Raw genomic sequence first — 19,563 nt, forward strand, 5'->3', positions numbered from 1 at the left:
AATTTCAAAGTCAAATGGGAACCGTTTTTTTTTTTTTTAATCTTTCTACATGATGATAACCAGTTAGATAATCTGCTGCGAAACGGGTCACGATCTTTTCCACCTATCCATCGCTGGCCTTCAGATCTGTGGTACCATTCCAAAGATAACCATGTTTTTTTCTTTCTTTCTTGTGTTTACCTTGTGCGTCGTAATAACAGTCTACGAAATGTCTGCAATTCAACAAATTGTGAATTTAAAGGCATTGAAAAAACCTCTTTTTTTTTTTTCCTTGGGATTGAAATTTCCGGAAAAGGAGGTCAGTGTATCACTTGTTGTTCCACGTCTGCGTCGTAAGCCGCAATCAGGCCAAAACACTGTAACTCTCGCGTGATAATCTACACATGCACTGCCGAGGTTATTGAAGGATAGTCGACAAAATTCCGCCAAGGTTAAACTCGTTCCACTTCCTTTTTCTTAGGTTGTGCCCTTAATTCAAATCAATTGATCAAAGTTGAGCCAATTGAAATCGATTAAACTGCTAGGAATGATGTGTCACGAAATCACGTAAAGTTCAACAGTCTTATAACTATATATCTACCGTCCAAGAGTTTTTACGTATTATCCGTATGAAAAGTAAGGATTTACAGTATATTCTTTTAAAACAGGAAAGAAATTTAATCATTTTGTTTTAATGTTTTGTCCCGGACAAGGCAAAACCAGTTTCCCACTTCATCTGAAACGCACCTAGGTCATCCTTTTTGGTTCACATTCTCAGGCCATAAACCGATGCCAAAAAAAGGACCATTGCGTATTAGCCTTGCCACTGCGAATTAGATAAGGTAGACATTGCAAGGCCTTATGGTAATAGTGATACTATCAAAAACACTAAGCACGCTATTAGCCTCTCGCGTTCGGAATAAAACTCGGACAGTCTCGCTAGAAAGGACTCATTATTTCCACAACCATATAGATGAAACGACCAGTGCAATAAACACCGCCATGACTAGCGTGTTAAATACAATGGTAAGCCATAACACAAACTGGATCACAAAAAAAATGTGCCTATATTGTCTTTACTTTAAACTGGTTTCTTTTCATTTTGAAATTAGATTTTTGCAGCTTCGGTTCTTGTGACAATATTAAGAGGAACAGAGAGCTTCCCCGTCGGTCGGAGCAGATCGCTTGTCAATGAATCTCGTAATTTAAGAATGGCTAAGGGTGATGTTAACCGTCCATTATTGGCTGACAGCCATCGACCTGCCGGATACGATGACAAGGCAAAGAACCTTGCCCGAGTTGGAACCTACCAGTTTCCGTTGCGTGATGATTCAATTCCTACCGAAGTGGAGGCAGTCATCAGCATTCAAGTCACCAAAGAGGATATTCAAAAATCAGCCAACACCAGGTTAATCATCGAGCAAGACGATAACGCAGTTGACTCATTGGAACCTCATAATAACGGACGACCGAATCAAGCGCTGGATTTAGAATTACGTCATCTTCCAACGAAAGGATTCATTGAACCAGAGCATTGGTTGCTTGTTAAGGATTTCGTCATGGACGATTATTTGTTTGGAGAATTGGACTCGTCCGCGAGAGAATTTTTCTTGCAACGGATATTGACTGGCTTGATTTTGAGTCAGCAAACAAGGTGAAATACAATTGGCTGTCATTTATTTATTAGACTGCATCGTGTGGAGTGTTGGGCGTTCTCCTGTCGAGCCAATCATCACGCCACGTGACCGTGAATCTGATTGTGTACAAATATTTTGTCTCACTTTTCTGTACAGTATTACATCAAGCGAAATACAAAACAGTTTCTCTGTTATGTGATGCTAGTCAAATAGGGCATTTGAGATAAGAGTGTTGAACTAAACTAATGATCCGTTTCTTTGTGTGGGGGACGGGGGGTGTGGTGGAATTATTAGTGACAGTAGCTGCCATTTCTTTATTTTCATCACCACTTTTTACGTAATTGCAAATGATGCTGAACTCCGACGGGACGGGTGAGGATGTGGGAGGCCTTGGAATTTTGTAGGGCAAGTCGTTTCCGCAGGAAATTCAAGGCTTTTTGTACAGAAGGTCTACCTCTTTTTGTGTGTGTGTGTGTGTGTGTGTGTGTGTGTGAACGAAAGTGAAATGATGTACTTGTGAAATATATCAAATGTTTCAATAAATACTATCCTAATAATGTACAGTAGCGAATTATATAACAGGCCGCCCAATCTAGTATAGCATAAACTGGGATCTCTTTTTTCTTATTTCCCTTTTTTTTAAAGAATTCTTAATACGCTCAATACAAACTCGAGTGTGAGGCAGCGGATTGTTCTTTATTTTTTTTTCTTAAGTAATGCTTAAGATGGCTCATTTCCATAGGGGACGAGGTCGACTTGTTTTGATTTCCCTTTCGACTTGCACAGCTGGAATCCGGGTTGTCCTCAATCTCAATATCCGATGGCCGTCTGTTTGTTCGTGAATTATTTGTTTGCTAATGTGATTATTCCCACTGTTTCGATATCAATTTGAATTTCAAAAGTTTGCCTCTCACTCCCGATCAACATTTGCACAACGCCCCTCGGGAACACATCGGAACAATATTTTGTGTGTGTGTGTGTGTGTGGAGAAGGTGAAAATTTCATCATTTGAATCAGTTTAGAAACAAGGGATTACTGATTGATAACCGAAAAGGCCCCTTCTAAATGGTGTTGCATGATTCAAAATAAAAACCAAGGCGCTCTTTGCTGTGAGCACCTTCATCACGCGTCCAGTGTAAAGCCGTAAGCGGTGCAATCAATGACCTTGCGTAGAGCACAAGGCCTTCGCTAATAATCTGTGGCATTTTCGTTACGCTGGAGAGCAAACGAATAAATAGACGAGCGCTCACCAAAACTGGTATTATTCTCACAGCAATAATTGAAGCGACTAGTACTCACAGCGATTCCTCATGCATCTTCCAACTTACCTCACGGTAAAGAATCACACATTTCCAATAACATTTTGCGTTTACTAATTTTTCTTATTTATTTCTTTATTTTTTAAAATGAATAGCTCATAGGAGCTGCGTTGCTAGTGGCGCATTTGAAAGGTGTCGATTCTTTCGCTCTCGATCGCAACGCCAGTGGCGACGCTAGTCGTGAGCCCGTAGAAAATGTGGAGAAGACACGCAATCAAACTTCAACGGAAAATTCGGATGAATCTGAAGATGGTCGTGACTCTTCGGAAGAAGAGCAAGACAACATCGTCAAGCGAAGTGCTCAGTTTTCAAGGGATTCCGATGAATTTGACAACGTTTCATTTGAACTCGACGATCGTCGCAGGTTCCAGCAAAACGTCCCATCCCAAACGTCCCAACCGGTACGATCCATTGTGGCAACTCCGCAAATCACGCGGGTTACGCCAACGCGAGCGCCATCCCTCCCTGATCGACTGCCAGTGCCCATCAGCTTCAGAAATCTACGAATCAGGCAGTTTGATGATGACGATTCGAGGGAGATCATCAGGACTCGAGTTGTTGCCACGCCAGCCCAGCAAGTTGTTCCAGTCAGGACGACGGGTCTACCCAATCGACTTCCAGTACCGATCAGCTTCAGGAATCCAATTTTGAGGCAAACAATCGATTTCGACGATGACTCCATTGAAATAACGGACCGTTTCATCACACCCGTTCAGCCAATCGTTTCAACCCAAACGGTTAATCGCGTGGTCAATGCTAGAAGACCCAACATTTTCAGGCAATCTGATGAACGTGACGACATCTCCTTGGAAGTGTTCACTGTCAATCAAAACGGTCAACTGCAACAGGCACTGCGTCCTGTCCAGGCAACGAACAACAGAGCTCAACCCATTCAAAATGTCCGCCGAGTCGTCGTGACCGCCACACCTCAATTGCAATCACCAATTGCGGTCGTGACTCGAACGCCTACGACAGCCGTTACTAACGTCGACCTAGTTTTCACGAATTCGGACGAACGCGATGATTTCTCCGACGAAATTATACGATCCAGCTTGGCCTCTTTCGCCACACCGATCACGCCAACTCCTCCAACCCAAACGGCAACTGCTTCAAACCGATTACAGATACCCACGGGTTTCATAAATCAAAACGCAAGGCCATCGAACGTGAACGTCAACCGCGTCACTGCTACGCCCACTCCCATTAGTCGAATCGTCCCTGCCCAAACGGTTAACCGAGTTGTTCCGACTCAAGCAGTTGGCCGAAATGTCCCCGCCCAAACGGTTAATCGAATTGTTCCCATTCAAACGGTTAACAGAGTAACTCCAACTCGAGCGGTTAGTCAAAATGTCCCTACCCAAACGGTTAATCGAATCGTTCCCAATCAAATGGTTAACCGAGTGACTCCTACTCAAGCAGTTAACCGAATTGTCCCGACTCAAAATGTTCCACAAATTGTCGCCACCCAAACTGTTAATCGGGTTGTCCCCACTCAAACCGTGGGTCTACCCGATCGATTGCCAGTACCCATGGGTTTCCGAAATGTAATTTTCAGACAAACGATTGATTTAGATGACGATTCCATTGAAGTCAGAGATAGGACTGTTTTCTCGCCGGTTAACAACAACAACAACGGTCAAACTCAAACGGTTAATGTAATCAGCAGACCGGTTCTTTCCCAGGACTTTGACGATGTCTCCGTGGAACTGGAACTGATTAATCCCGTTCAAAATCAACGAGCCACACCTGCCCAACTGGTTGCGCAACCGGCCGCAGTAAATCCTGCTCAGACGACGGGCAATCAAGGCCAGCAATTTGTCCAGCGATTTGACGGCGACTTCTCACTGGAGGATGACCGTGACGATGATTTCGATGACGACAACACTTTCTTTCTGGAAGATCAACTCGGCAATGCCGACGGCTTCCGTCTCCTAGCAACCGATTTCCTTTTACAGCCGGGCACTAACCGGGCCCCATCGGTGCGCAGCGTGAACAATCGAAAACAAGCCCAAGATTACGACGATGACTATTCGTTGGAAAAGAATTTGACACCCGTTCATTTAGAAGAACCGAATTTGAAAGAAAATCCAGTCCAAGAGTCTGACGATTGGTTCCTCGTCAAACAGTACATGAATCACGATTATTCTTCGGAGGAATTGGAAGGTGATTTAGCCAGAGAATATTTTTGGCAACCACTGAAAGACACGAGCAAGAAGACGGACGTGGCCGATGATAAAACGGCCTAGAATGAAATGAGCGCGATCTCCCCCCGTGACGTCAGTTTCTGACAACCACCAGCTTTCCAGACGAATAATTAATATAATTGGTTTCGTTTTAATTTAAATATTTCAATTCGGTTGTATGATGTTGTAATAAACCAAGGGTTCTATTTCATTCTGGCGTCTCTCTCTCTTTTTTTTAAAAAGAAAATGATCAACATTTTCACAATGATTCTATACAGGGTTCTCGACTATCGAATGAGATGGCGTTGTTATTTCACGTTATACAGGGCGAGGTCGACTAGTTTTCATTTGCTTTTCCACTGTTTTATTAGTGACTATATGTCCTCGATTTTTTAAAAATTCCAAATATTCGTGTCTCTAAGCCGACACGTCTTTGAACAAAGTGCTTAACGGCCGATCGATTGATGTGGTTAACGCTCAGTGAAGTTAGTCGAGAACGATCAGGTGTACGTAACATTGCTCGCGTAAGAGTGAAAGTGCTGCAACCATCACTTACCTCCTCCACGCAATGTTCACTTCAAATGCAAGCGCCTCGGGTGAAAGTTTTGCTACCGCCATTTTTGATCGATTTTTGTTTTACCTGGAGCGAACTTTTACGTGTACTCATCCTTTCTATTTCAATAGTGAGACTTCGTCTTCTTACCGCAGGTAAAAAAAAGAAAAGAAAACGAAATGAAATGAAAGAAAAGGTCAGTGACGTTTAGCACCACTTTCACTTGCGAGAAGTGTTGAGTTATTATTCATGAGATAATGACGAGTAAGAAAAAAACGAGAATAAAAAAACCAGTTGCTCAATTATAGGTCATCTTCATGGCGCATTTCTTGTACTGAAAAAAAAAAAACATCAACAATAACTCAGCCGCTAGCAAAGGCAATTGATAGCCTTGCATACGTCCACCTCCAAGGCCTTTGATAATCACAGCATAGGACAAAGCCATTCGCATAAATAGACGGAGCTCCTCGCACAGATTCTCGTATTCACACACAAATCATAGAAGCGACTAGTGCCTTACAATCGTCATGCATTTCACAGATTTTCTGACGGTAAAGTATTTTATTTCAAAACAAAACATCACCAAGCTTTCATGTTTAATTGTCTTTTCTTTCCAATAATGCCAACGCAAATTTGTGAATGCAAGTTTTTCGGAGCAGCGGTGCTGGTGATACGATTAAAAGAATCGCAAGCTTTTAATCTCGGAAGGAATGTTTCTTTCATCGCCAATCTAGATGATCATAATTCTCACGATGGCCCGACAGATAAGGTGGAACGTGCCCAGGAGCCAGCCCCTCTAGACAGCGATAACACTCGTGATGGTGATTTGTTTTCAGAAGTGGGCGATCAGTTAACGGAGCAAGACAATGCCAAAAAGATAATCGACGGACCGTTTTTCCGGCAAATTGTTGAACAAAAGGGATTCTCCAACGTTATTTTGAGTTCGCAAATCGACAGCTTTTTGGCGACTACCCAGAAATCGGCCGTCGTTCAATCACCGGCAGCCGACAGCAGGAAATCCATTGCCAGGCCATTTGGTGTCCTTGTTGACATTTCCTCTGAACTTGGCGATCGTGTTCCATTTCCCGTTAATCAAGTGGCTGACGGCCGAGCCTCAAACAAGGACACACAATTGAACGTTGTTCGTTTAAGACATTCTAACGAACGTGACGATGAAGACGACAGTTTGGAAGATATTATAAGAGCACGTCCAGTCAAAGACGGCAATCAACTTTCTCCGCTGGAACACGAACGATCGCCTATTAGTTTAGATGCGACGGATTTCCATAACCGTCGTGATAATGAATTTTTAATTCAGCCAGAATCCGAAGACTGGTTCCTTGTCAAACAGTACATGGACGACGATTACTTTCGCAACGCGGCCGAAGAATTGGCTGGAGAATATTTCTGGCAACCGGTTAAACATTCAAAGAGACTCGATTCAGAATCAGCCGAGGAGTCGAACGAGTCGAATTAATTCATTACGCACGCCCACTTAGTGTCTGCCAACTATGTGCGGGATGGTTCCTATATATAACGCTCTCGACGAAAACCTGCAGCAAGTTTTAGACGTCTATTGAATATTATTACGTGACCAAGTTCCGTTATGTAAATTACAGATTTTCGACCGGTTGTATGTATTCATGTGTTTTCCTCCTATAATTCTTCGTGTCATTGTATGTACGACGAACATTACAAATTGACTAATTATTATAGTCTAATTATATTAGACAAAATCATTTGTTTTGACTAAAATTGTGATGTTTTTTTTTCCAAAAACAAGATGAAATCACGAAGATGCTGGGCAGTTAGAGACGACATAAGGAGTTTGAATAGTTTCTCATTTAACCCAGCGTGTGTTTGTTCTTTCACCAAACTGGGCACGAAGCAGAAGACCTTGTACCTCTTCTAGCCCGCGTGATCTATACATCTAACACTTGAGAAAATAGGCGCCGCCATCGCACACTTTTCCTTTTCGTTTTCCTTCTCTCTCCGCCTCCGCCCTAAAAAATCTAAGGTGCCAGTTATCTTATAGTATGTCAGGGTTCTTCCCTCCACCTTTGATGAAATATTGCGCATATTTACTTTTTTTTGTTTGTTTTTTGTTTGTACTTTTATGTTCAATAATAAAACAGAGTTCGTCGCAACGTCCGACGGGTTAATGTTTAGAGGACATTACAGTAAAATCTTTTTTGAAGGCTAAGTGGTCTACGTGTTTGGCCTTTAAGATCAAATATATATTCATCGCGATGAACCAACGCCCTCATGGCGTCTGACCATTTCAGTATGGTCAATGTAAGCAATTGATTTATGAACAATATAAAGTGCGAGCGCTAGTCGTAAAGCACAAGAGACAGCCGTAATGGATGGCCGCCTTTCTTACTTTCAGCGAACTGACGGCGAATTATGTGAACTGGAATCTTTATCGCAATGTAACATTTTGATCTTTTAAGAGCAGTCCATTTTGAGTTGCATAAAAATTACAACCTAGTTCTTCGGGTCGTCGATTCCAATTTTATAACCTGCCAAATAGTTTTGGGAAAGTTCGTAAGGGTGAGGTCACGCTTGATTTTGAACAATTTCGCTTCAAAAGCGCACATGGTTGAAATATCGGGAGCGACGTTGCAATAATTTCTATACATTTCAAGGCGGATTAACGCGGAATTAAACGCTCCAGTTTTTTTTTTATGGACATCTTTCGGGATTATTTTGTACGTGTATGAACAGCAACGAGATCGTGGTAAAACTCAGAGAGTTATCAATCAACGCGAAGGAACATAAAATCATAACCTAGTTTACCTGGCGTCTGCTCATTACTCAACAACGACCATCGCAATTTTGGCAAAAAGCTATAAAAATGTGAAATCCTATTAAAGGAAAGGTGAGGTCAGGCCATCAACAAAGCGATCGTCTATTTTGTTTTTCTTACACGCCGATACATATCCCACCCAATAGTCACACTATAGAAAACGGGTGTTCAGTTTTCGTTCCCATTACCTTGAGGCAGAGCCAAAAGGAAAAAAACAAACAAACAAAAAACAATTACATTCGATGTTGGATAAGCTCGCGCTATCTGTTGGAAAGGTAAAGCTCCCCGTGTGCTGGCATAGGTGTGCATGTCGCTATAAGGTGCGAGGGAGAGAGGAAGGTTGATCCGCAACCCAAGGACGATCAGAACCAGGTGAACCGCCTAACGAGTTAACAGGTGACAAACCCGAAGAGAGAAAAAAAAAAAGGGGCAGTGGCTGAAAGCAGTGCGACTTATAAAAAGTAGGAGCAAGCGTTCAGAATGAGATCAATCGTTTTTCGGTTACTGTGCTGCAATCACTGTGCTCAAACATCGGCCAAGAAAATGTGTCGTTCGTTCAGCTTAGTTTTCACGGTACGTATATTAGACAACACACGGCATCAGCAATTAACTTCATAATATTTGCTCGATTATTAACTCAACGGATTAATCTTTTTTAAAATGGTTTCTTTCTCTGTTTACAGTTAATGTTTATGGGCGGGATGATGGTCAGCTGTGCACCAGCAGAAACTCGAACGACATATCCGAACACTTTTTTCAGAAACAAATCGACTCCGTCCTACTCCGCAAAACCGACGACCGACTACAAACCAGTTCCAACGGTCACCTTTAAACCGACTGTTCCATCAGTGACAACCAAGAAGCCAACAACGATCGTGCCTACTTACAAAGCGGTAACTGTGCTTCCGACGACGACGTACAAGCCCGTCACATCCCCACAATCAAAGGCTCCCATCGTTGCATCGTACGCGAAAAACACTTTTTTCAAACCCAAATCGGCGGGAACGTCTTTAGAAAAACCGACCAAAGCACCAGCCGTGACGAAGTATACTCCTCCGTCAGCTGGAAACAACGTCCAGTCTGATCCATCGGAAAAGGGGAAGACCGAATTATACGCCAACACGTTTTTCAAGAAGAAGCTGAAGGCATCTGTGGATACCAACTACAACAAGGTAACAACAGCCGCGACAACAACGAAGTCGGTGGTAATTAGTCCAGTGAAAATCTCTGAGCCAGTTAACGAAGGTGGTGTGAAACCAGCGAAGAAAGTGTCGTACACCAATACCTATTTCAAGGAGAAGCCGGCCATTGTTCCCACTCAAGTCCCTACGTTGGATAATCACGCGGCCAAGTTGAGCTCCAATGATTCGTCGTCAGAGGAATCGTCGTCGTCAGAGGAATCGTCGCAAGAAAGTCGTGGATTAGGAAGTTCATCGGAATCGTCGGAAGAAACATCGGAAGAGGGGGGTACGTCCGAGGAGAAAGGCGAGGAAGAGGCATCGCAAGAAGGTGAAGAGAACGAGGAGGGAAATGAATCGAACGAGGAGGAAAAGGAAGATGACAAGGAAAATGTCGAGGGAAAGGAAGAAGATAAAAAAGAAGACGAAAAAATAATTAAAAATGAAGAACCCAAGGATAAAGTGGACGTCAAATCGGTACAGAAACCAACTGGAATTTTGCCTTCTCCTAAGCCTACCGTCAACGGCGTTCAAAGCGTTCACGAGAAGAATAAGGAGACGAAACCAGTGTTTTTGGCATTTAAAAAGATGAGGTCGAAACCGAACTCTGCATAAATTATTCCACCTGCCACACGAAGACATTCGTATAGAATTCGACGGAAAAGGATGCTCAATGAAGATTCTTTATGCTTTTACTATTTGGCCATAATTTTATTTCATAATTTATTTTACCTCAATTAGAACATAATCTACAGTATTTATTAGCATAAAATTATTGTCGGCCATTAGTCCGATTCTTTGTAGTTCAGACGTATATTCTTCTTAGTAGCCCCGTAGATTTTTTTTTTTTAAAGGCTAAAGGTTTAAAAAAGTGCAATTGATCAAATAAATATCTACTATATTGTAAAGAGCTTAGGCTGAATAAAAAGCCACGAGAAACGATTGCGTCTATTCAGTGTGTAACGATATCTTTTTTATTGTGGTCTCGGTCTGTGTAACAAGAGCGGTAAAATCTCGAAAGTCTCGTTATGGTCAATACAGTTTCTTAATGACCCACATCATATCGTCGATTAAAGAATGTCTTTTTTTTTTACTGCGGAGCATCAACGTCCTCTGTAAACGGCTTTACCACTAATTATTGACTTTTTAAAAACGAATTCTATCATCCAGATTAAAGAAAATAAAAATTGGAGGGAGCAATTTTTTTGGGCCAGAAAAGAATTTTTATGGAACACCAAATGGCAAGAAGGTATCTTTCAAATTCCAACGTTAGAGTGGAAACAAGATATTGCTCTTGGATATAGTCTTCTCTGTGTCAAGTTACTTTGTCATAGCCACTGACTCATAACTGTCTGCATTGGAAAACACAAAGATTAACAGTATTACGAAAAGAGAGGCATTGTTTGAATTATGAAGACCCGTTCATGCATGTCCATATAGAATCCAAAATATTTATTGTAATTCGTGTCGGTGAAAGATGTGGGTAAATATTGAATCGTGTTGTTGCGGACCACGCCCTTTTGTTTCCTTTGTGAGTGTCGAATGATTTCTATCAACAGTCCTGATGTGGCTGACGTACGGTGAATGTAAAATCAGCTGTTTAGTCAGCCCGTATTAGGCACAATTATTATAGCTAAACAAAAAAAACAACATAAAAATGCCAAATGGCTATAGGAAAATCGTGTCTGTATAAAAAAGCATTTTCTCCTTGCCAAAGTAGCTCCAAAACTAATTCCAGTTTGTCCCAGTTTTTCGGGACAGTGGAGGTAGCTTTGGGTTTCTGTCTAGTACGAAGTTTAGACACATCAATCTGGTTCGAGGTCGAAAAAGCAATTTAAAAGAATTTACATGTTTTAAAAGACAATTCAAACGAGCGAGCTTCTACATGTAAAAGCTCTGGGCTATTTTGTGTGGTTGGAACCAAATTTCTGGCCTCTGGAATCTTTTGAATTTGTTTTCTCGTTGTAATTTAGTTCCGCCAGCAGCCCCCCCACCATATTCTGTCTGTCAAAACTAACGGGAAAACATGATCTGATTGACAGGTAGTTTATACGAAAACCTGAAACCCTTATTAATAAGCTATTGGGTCGTATTTGTTGGATCAAAACAGTTCGATTTATATTAATGGATTCAATTTTAAAAGCAGACGATCAATATTCTAGCTATTTAAAAACAAAGACGTAACTAATGTTTATGTGGTCTTTCATGGAAATTCAACAGTTGCAGCTGCAGTTTTGTAGAAAATCTAGTTTCATTCACTTTTTTAATTTCTTGATAGGGATTTTGTATAGATTCTAGATAGATTGATATTTCCAGCACCGACGCAGATTATTATGATATTTCGGTTAATAGATGGCGTTGATGACAGAAAACAAACTAAAATCACTTTGATCGCGTTTTATTCGAAAACTGCATGACTAACGGAAAAACCAAACCTATATTTGGAATCAGCATTCAATTCTGATTGTTATTGTTGAGTTTCATCGAATTCCAAGAGATGTCATTTTTTCCGGATTTTGACAAAATGGGAAGGGTATAGCCTTCCCACTTTTTCATTTTTGGCAAAAATCTAGATATAGCTAACTATACATGATTTCGATTTAAAATTTCACGCTGATTACGAAAATCAACTTTGTTTTTACATGGGCTTTATAGTTTTTTAGCTATTCGAATTCAAAGTGGTTGCACTTAAACCACTTTGATTTCGTTTTTTTTTAACTGCTTAACTAAAGGGAAAATTAATATTTCATTCGGATCCAGTATTCAATCTTGGTTATGGTAGGTTAAGTTTCATTAAGTTAGAAGTCAAAATTTGTTCACCAAAAGGTCGGATTTTCATTTGTTGCGGTTTTTTATATAAAAGCTAAGGATTTCCCGGTAGATGGCCCAACGGTGCAAAGTTTGTTAAATTATAGTTTCAGTATAAAATACACGATTTCGATTGAAAATTGAACGAGGAGCTGGAAAATAAATTTAGTTTTTGCGTTTGGCTTATAGTTTCTGAAAGAAACCTACGTACGGAACCTCACCGAAAAAATGACACTAATATGAGGAATTTGAATAGACCATGCCTTCAACGAAGGAGGAGTCCACTGCATATAGAATTTATCGATCGATTGTTAGGCCCATTTCGATCGCTACTGTACAGTCAATGGCGGCATGGCGGCAACGCGCATTGGAAGTTGGAAGTTGATGCATGTGCGACTTGATGTGGCGTTGCATGTGGGAGGCCCCGTCGGTAATGGTAAGCGTATTAATAAATTAGGGTATGTAAGGCAATTAGTTATGCTATAATATCTCACTTAGTTCGCAGACTGGTCATTTGATGATACGTGTGCACAGTAGTAGTGCTTGGGTGCCTCAAGAGGGAATCGCAGAGCATAACCACCCATAGAGCTAAAAGTCATGGAAGATTTTTAAAATTGTTATTTGATTTTGTGTTGTTACAGCAGTAGTATGTCCTTCAACAATCTGTTATGTCTAACCATGGAATGAGTCGCATGTGACTAAGTCAACCAAACGGGGCAACAACAATTAGTCAGCAATGGAATTAGTCAGTGGAGAACAACATTCATTCCTGAGGTTGGTTTTGAGTTTATCTATGCTTATCGTATGTTTAATTTTTATGGTTAATATTTAAAAATTAATATCTGAGGTTTTTCTTTAGCATGATTGAAATTTGCCATGTTTTCAGGCCAACTGGAAGGATTTTTCTTTTTCACAGAACTTTACCATTTTCATGGTATACTTAATTGCTTGTCAGTGGATTGTCACTTGGTATCGTTTGAATGGTACAGTATATTTGCACATTATTTCTTTTAGTTTTTGTTTATAATATGTATAAACAAGCTTGAAATAACAAACCAACAGTATTTTTAGTTTGGCTTACGCATGCAGCTCTATGACATGTTGATGTTAGCTAAAATGTTATTAATCATAGGACTAGGTAGTATGAAATGAAATATCTTCTCTTGGAAGTTTGTGTTTATGGATCTGTTTGAGATGACTCTTGAGGCAGGAAGCTTTTCCTGCTTCTTACGAAAAGGGGCATTGGATGCCTTAATATCTAATACCAACCAAGTATCATTGCAAAGATAGGTAAAAGATATATCAATATAGATTATACTCTGAGTGATGGTGACATGGCAAAAAGAGAGAGCTGTATGAATATTTGCTGCATCATTTACTTCTATTATTTATATTTTCAAGGTATCTTACTGACTTCTATTGGTTTTATTTGTGGAAAGAATATCTTGAGTGGGAGAATTGAATCACAATTGACTAGATGTTTTACTATATTAAATTAGTTTATCACAAAGAATTTTTTACTCATTCATGTTCTGTTTCTGTAATGTAGGTGGAATAATCGCAATGTCGTGGTAGTAATTCGCGAGAGATATGCCAATAGGGTTTCGCTGTTTTCAGTAAGTGTATCAGCAAGAATATTATACTGAAGCATACTTAATTTCTTTAATATAGATTCACAATAGTAATGGATTCGAAGAGGATATTGATGGAGTTTTGGTATAAAAAAGTATAAGTATATGTTCCGGCGGAAGGGCAACCGAAGAGTTTCGGATCCTTTTACTATCGCACATGTTATGGTATTTTTACAAAATCCTTGATGTGCTTATCTGGACCCCCTTGATTTCTGTGGCCCCGTTTCCCCTTGACTTATATTATTTTCTTTAACCCTTTAGTGTGTGTAAAACTAAAGGCTAAAAGAAGAATGATTCAAAAATTGTGGGAGAGAATCATCAAAGAATCATACTCGTTTAGGTAATCCAAGGAAATAAGAAAGAGTATTAACTCGGCGTAGTCTTCGATTCCGTCTTTTTAAAAGCTGTTTTTTCTGTGCGTGGAACTATTTTGGTCGAGACGTTATGGTTGTCTTAAAGGCACTGAAGGTTGCATTAGATCCCAAACAAAAAGGGAACGCTGAAAATCGATTGCGATGGGAATTAGTGGCAATGTTACTGTGTAGATAACTTCAGAAAGTGTGACTCCAGCTGATGTAAACCGCACCAGCTCTGCTATTACCAAGTCTGTCTCACTTTTGCCGCCTAGGTATGTTTTCTAACAAAATATGTCTTATCAAATTTTCCTCTTGTTAACTGATTCTCATTTAGCAGGAAAAGGTTGTGAGAGTAGCAGAAGAATTGGAAATTGCAGTAAACCCGGTTTTGAAAGAAGCCAATCTTTCCGATGATATGGGAGCCCAGCCTGTGGAAACAAAAACCCTATGTTTCAGATAGTAAGCTAGCTATCTCGACATTCGATCAACCTAAAGTTTCACACATAGATCTGCTTAAACATTCTTTGTTTCTTAAATTTATATCGACATCAGGAAAGACAAAAGGAACACATCGTTCATAAGCTACTTCTGAGGACCACTGTCACCGAAAGAAAAATCACATCGCTTATAGACTCGGAAGGTGACAGCGAGACCCAAAAATTTGCAACAACGAAGCAAGTAAAAAGTTTTTTGGCAGATTATCGTGCACGCAAAGCTCAATAGTCTTTCCCATAAACTTTCCTTAACACATTTTATATGACCATTCGCTTAAAACGATTTTAGGTCCTCCACTGTTACAGACCGCAATGTGTAAATGCGTCACATCCGGGAAATTAATACTGCAGTAACCAGAGCGGTTAAAAAAATGGCACCAACTCCTACATATAAGGTAGAATTATCCCATTCGAAAGCATTCGGAACAAAAGGTTTGTAGAAAAGTTCTGTGTAGATTTTGCCGCAACGCATCCAAGAATGGGGCTTAACAACTTGCAGGGCTTCGGTCCCAACTAAGATTACGCAGCAGATGCTCTTAATATACGACCCAGCAATCTTTACTTGCGGTCTTCCAGTGGCGGGAATTTGTTATGCTTTTATGCACGCAATTGCTCAACAAGGAATTAGGTAACCAATTCTGTTGTATATAAAATTTTTATTTCTGTTCTGTTGAGGTGGAATGATGAAGAGAAAAGATTTTCGCGAAGATGGGCAATGTGAGATCCAAGAAGAAAAGGAGTGCCCATTGTTTAAAGGGTCAGAGACTCGGCAACTGGTATTGCTGACCCGTGGTGACAGCGTCGAATAGATTGAAGAAGGGTTGCGTTGCGTCGCAAAATATTCGCGTCATATTATTTCCGTCATTGCTGATACTGAACGCCATCTTTACGGAGTCCAATTCCATCCTGAAGTTGATTTTACTGAAAACGGTATGTTGGTTTCCTTTTCATTGAGTGCGAAACATTGATCTTAATGCTGGTGTAAAATTACAGGACGAAAAATGGTGCATAACTTCTTGTTCGACATCTGTGGATTGCAAGGAGTTTCCACATCGGAGAAATGCGAGCAGCAGTGTATCCATACGTCCGGCTTACGGTCGGACGTAATAAGATCGTGCTCATGCTGGTAAGTGGCGGATTCGATCTCCGCCGTTTGTGCTGCTCTTCTCCATAAAGCACTTCTACAGAGTGACGAACATCCAAATCGATAACGGTTTCCTGCGTAAAGACGAATCCGAGCAAGTCGTCACTAGTTTACAGTAACTCAAGCTCGATCTTCGGGTAACTTGAGATACTTTTCTGGACCATTCAGCTCTTCTTCCTGCAATTCCTGATACCCATTTGCCCCAAGAGTTACGTAAAAAATGGGTACATTTTTAAACAGATCTTGCTGTAACCATGGATAGTTGGATACAGCTAATTAGGTTGTAGATAAGATGGTTGAAGCCGTCTTATCATTGCTTAGGCAAATGATCTCCGCCACTCTTTACAGGACACGGATGCGGAATTGTATCACTGACCAGATTTAGATGGTATATATTATAATAGTGGAGTCAATATAGACTTTTGAAATTGAAAAATTAATCGGCTTTGTCGTCTCGTGAAAATCTCTTAAACTCGCTTCTTAGGAAAAATTCACGTGATGACTTGTTGAGTATTCCTTAATATACATGCACACTTGTCGGAAATAATGGGTGCATTTGGTTTTCGTGGAACAAATTAAACATTGTTAATGTGCAGCTAGGTGGGTTGTTATTGCTCTCCAAAGGCTATTCAAGGCGTTATGCCATTTCCTGAGATTAAACATTCAGGAAATGTAAATGTTCGCAAATTGTTAAGATCTATTCAGAGTGGTACCACAAAGTATGACTGTAGGAAAGGGTACGTCGGCTTCTAAAAGTGAAGAACAACTCTGAAGTCTTTGGTAAGAGGAAGAGGTACTGCTAATTGAAGCGTCAGATGACGGTTTTGAGAAGGGACTCTTTCCTTTGCCCAATGAATCTATGCTTGGAACTGGCAGGTGGCGTTTAGCAGTGGCACCCAATCTTTATTCTTACAACCCAGAGGTGCTTTTCACTTTTCAGTGGAATTGATTGATGATACTTGTTGGTTAATCCATGAAGAATACCAATACATGGATAAGTGGAAGGTAGTAAAAGTATGAAACTGTAATTCCTCGTGGCATTTTAAATCACGCATACGCGGCAGTTCGTGAGCAGACGAACCATTGAAAGGTCCTTGCGCAGTCTAGCTGCATCCATCCAGATACTAGTAGAACCGAAAACATTGTTTTGACAAGTACTGTCATATTTCGGTTGCAGCTTTTCACTAAATACCAGGTAAGTAAGAGGTTTAATCGTGTTAAATGTATGATTTTTCGATTCTAGTCTATTTAGGTGTCAGAACTGAAATTGTAATTTCAGAACTTTTAAAGCACCACATAGCTTTTATTAACAATAGTTTATTTTTACAACTATCAAAATCTTGTTAACCATTTAAAGGAGAACAAAGTTCATTTTTTAGATTTCCGGAATTTCGACTTCCGGTTTTACTTCCGGTTTTAAAATGCCAAATAACTCCTTATTTGTTGGTCTGTCAGAAAAAAATTCACATTTTCGTGATCCTCGTCAAATTTGGGGTCGATTCCATGTATCAACTCAAAATACCCGAAAATCGCGATTTTGGTCAAATCCGACTTTTATCTGAAAACAAGTCATTCCCAACCCAAATTTAATAAGGATCACGAAAATCCTACTCGTTTTGTCATGGGATCACTATTTCCGGAGATATTGGCTACTTCCGGTTACTTCCGGAAAATTTTCGTGACAATCAGCAAAAAGGAAAAAATGAGCTGTACTTTTATAACAATTTCAAATACTTTTCTCGCATGCGTAAGGGTGTGGTAGCTATTATTCCAGGTTTTTCTTGCTTTCAACACCACAGGCTGATCCTACGAGCTACGGTAGTTTTACCTACAAATGTTTAGCGTTTCGTGCTGCAACTAGAGTTGATATTCCAGGATGTTATGCCTAAATTTGGAATTCAGCTATCAGAGATTAGCAAAATTGAAGTACTTAAAAGCAAGTATTGTACTTATTTCAACATTCGAAGTAAAATGTAATTTTTGGTTCTAGGCAGAAACTCTAGATGGCGTTGATGTGCGTTTATGATGAAGATCAGGAGTGACAAGTTAAATGGGTGTGTTACGTTACCCTGCTTTGTGTTTCAAAAGATTTTTCGTCAAAAAATGTACGGAATGTTGTTATCTATTCAGCATTGCTATCGTTGGATATGTAATGAAAAGGAAACCCTTGAAATAGATTGCTTTTTTGTAGGTGGTGGTGTTTCGCCTTGTCAGTTATGCCAGCTGCTGAACCAGCAGCCTGGATTTCTGCTATCAATGTACCACAAGAGATCTTGACACTTTAAGAAGGCCACTATTGCTTACATGAAGATCACCATCCAGTTCAAGTACTGTTAATGTACCTCAAGCCTTTTGTTTAAGCTTAGTGACGTGTTCTCTTGTCAGTCAACGACAGAGTCTTCTTCTACTTTGTGTTGCTAATCATCAGCCCTCAGCATCCCAGGTATCCAGATTTCCAAGTTTCTCTGATTAGCCAACCATCATCCATACCCTTCAGCTCTTCAGTGTGGTATATCAGAACATTACTTATCTTCCTTACATACATCTGTTAAATTTTCTCTACACAGGCTTCTCTTCCTCTCTTCCTAGTCTGCTGAATGCCAACATTGAATAAGGTTCCTCGTCATTGCCTTTCCATGGTATTTTAATTTGGTGGATTATCTGGTTTTCTCATTTTTAATAAATCTTTGTTGTATAAATGGAAAATCTTCATCGTTAATCTGCTGTTCTTCTCACCATTACTTAGCCAGCTCACATGGATGGGCTTTAACAAAATCTCCATTTTTTGGTATTTTAAGTTTCTATGTTATGGACTTTTTGTGTTGTAAGAAAAACTTCTGTGATAGGACCGCAAATATTCATCTTCCCTCGGTACAACACTGCCGTTTTGACAATTTCGGTAGTTTCGCCCCCAGTGAACCACACGGGTAAGTTCTTTGTCTTTCTCACCGTTTTATCAGACAAATGCATTTTCCGCTCAAAATCACTTACTTCTTTTTGCCTCATTTAATCTATTTAGAACTACATTTTCTTCGTCTTCCTGTTGTTGTCTACGACTTCACCTCATCGTTGTCTTTGTTGACGTCTTCGCCTTCATTTTCGTCTCGTCGTCTTGGTCGTCTTCGCCTTCATCTCCGTCTCATCGTCTTGGTCGTCTTCGCCTTTGTTTCATCGTCGTCTTGGCCGTCTTCACCTTTGTTTCTTCGTCGTCTTCGCCTTTAATTCATCGTCATCTTCGCCTTTGTTTCATCGTCGTCTTTTTGTACGCCATCACTTCGTCGCCGTCTTCTCCCTTCGCCCTTCACGTAGGGAATTCACCGTGGATCGTCGTCCTGGTATTGTTTTATTTTGAATGGTTATGTTTAAGTTAACCCGTTGGTTGCCACCCCGTTTGCGTCCCATTTTTTTTGTAGCTTATAGGGACCGGCCGCAATGGCCTTCGCCGCAAGGCGTCTTAGGCAATGCACCAGTA

General features: G+C 40.4%; 5 protein-coding genes across 19 annotated transcripts; all 5 read left to right on the forward strand.

Annotated features, from left to right (window-relative positions):
* The first annotated feature begins 186 nt into the window (after positions 1–186).
* Positions 187–1,810, forward strand: LOC116920344. Its single transcript, XM_032926564.2, has 3 exons — positions 187–615; positions 693–1,005; positions 1,092–1,810. Exons 2-3 carry the CDS (start codon positions 841–843, stop codon positions 1,635–1,637), a joined length of 711 nt encoding a protein of 236 aa, XP_032782455.2. The 5' UTR covers positions 187–615; positions 693–840; the 3' UTR covers positions 1,638–1,810.
* Positions 1,811–2,800: 990 nt separating this feature from the next.
* LOC116918739 lies at positions 2,801–5,329 on the forward strand. Its single transcript, XM_032924482.2, has 2 exons — positions 2,801–2,950; positions 3,031–5,329. The coding sequence occupies exons 1-2, from the start codon at positions 2,927–2,929 to the stop codon at positions 5,179–5,181; spliced, it is 2,175 nt and encodes a 724-aa protein (XP_032780373.2). The 5' UTR covers positions 2,801–2,926; the 3' UTR covers positions 5,182–5,329.
* Positions 5,330–5,522: 193 nt separating this feature from the next.
* LOC116920212 lies at positions 5,523–7,381 on the forward strand. The gene is made up of 3 exons (XM_032926360.2): positions 5,523–5,826; positions 5,980–6,222; positions 6,318–7,381. Exons 2-3 carry the CDS (start codon positions 6,199–6,201, stop codon positions 7,146–7,148), a joined length of 855 nt encoding a protein of 284 aa, XP_032782251.2. The 5' UTR covers positions 5,523–5,826; positions 5,980–6,198; the 3' UTR covers positions 7,149–7,381.
* Positions 7,382–8,869: 1,488 nt separating this feature from the next.
* LOC116919503 (microtubule-associated protein RP/EB family member 1) lies at positions 8,870–10,716 on the forward strand. The gene is made up of 2 exons (XM_032925517.2): positions 8,870–9,053; positions 9,164–10,716. Exons 1-2 carry the CDS (start codon positions 8,961–8,963, stop codon positions 10,271–10,273), a joined length of 1,203 nt encoding a protein of 400 aa, XP_032781408.2. The 5' UTR covers positions 8,870–8,960; the 3' UTR covers positions 10,274–10,716.
* A 2,072-nt stretch (positions 10,717–12,788) lies between these two features.
* LOC116921255 lies at positions 12,789–19,550 on the forward strand. 15 transcript variants are annotated; one of them, XR_006644680.1, is made up of 18 exons: positions 12,789–12,902; positions 12,965–13,240; positions 13,326–14,082; positions 14,138–14,725; positions 14,788–14,912; positions 15,006–15,131; positions 15,237–15,342; positions 15,403–15,575; positions 15,656–15,877; positions 15,941–17,286; positions 17,891–18,017; positions 18,082–18,196; positions 18,283–18,418; positions 18,477–18,600; positions 18,659–18,730; positions 18,838–18,879; positions 18,938–19,018; positions 19,111–19,214. XR_006644680.1 is itself a non-coding variant. In XM_032926819.2 (5 exons), exons 2-5 carry the CDS (start codon positions 18,689–18,691, stop codon positions 19,460–19,462), a joined length of 513 nt encoding a protein of 170 aa, XP_032782710.2. In that variant the 5' UTR covers positions 18,425–18,600; positions 18,659–18,688; the 3' UTR covers positions 19,463–19,550. The 15 variants fall into 15 exon arrangements, 1 of the variants encoding a protein (XP_032782710.2); XR_006644679.1 differs by having other exon boundaries at positions 14,138–14,262; positions 14,359–14,725; positions 15,403–15,877; XR_006644688.1 differs by having other exon boundaries at positions 13,326–13,756; positions 14,016–14,082; positions 15,403–15,877.
* The last annotated feature ends 13 nt before the right edge of the window (positions 19,551–19,563 follow it).

The sequence above is a fragment of the Daphnia magna genome, linkage group LG1, assembly GCF_020631705.1.
Source record: "Daphnia magna isolate NIES linkage group LG1, ASM2063170v1.1, whole genome shotgun sequence".
Classification (NCBI taxonomy): Eukaryota; Metazoa; Arthropoda; class Branchiopoda; order Diplostraca; family Daphniidae; genus Daphnia; species Daphnia magna.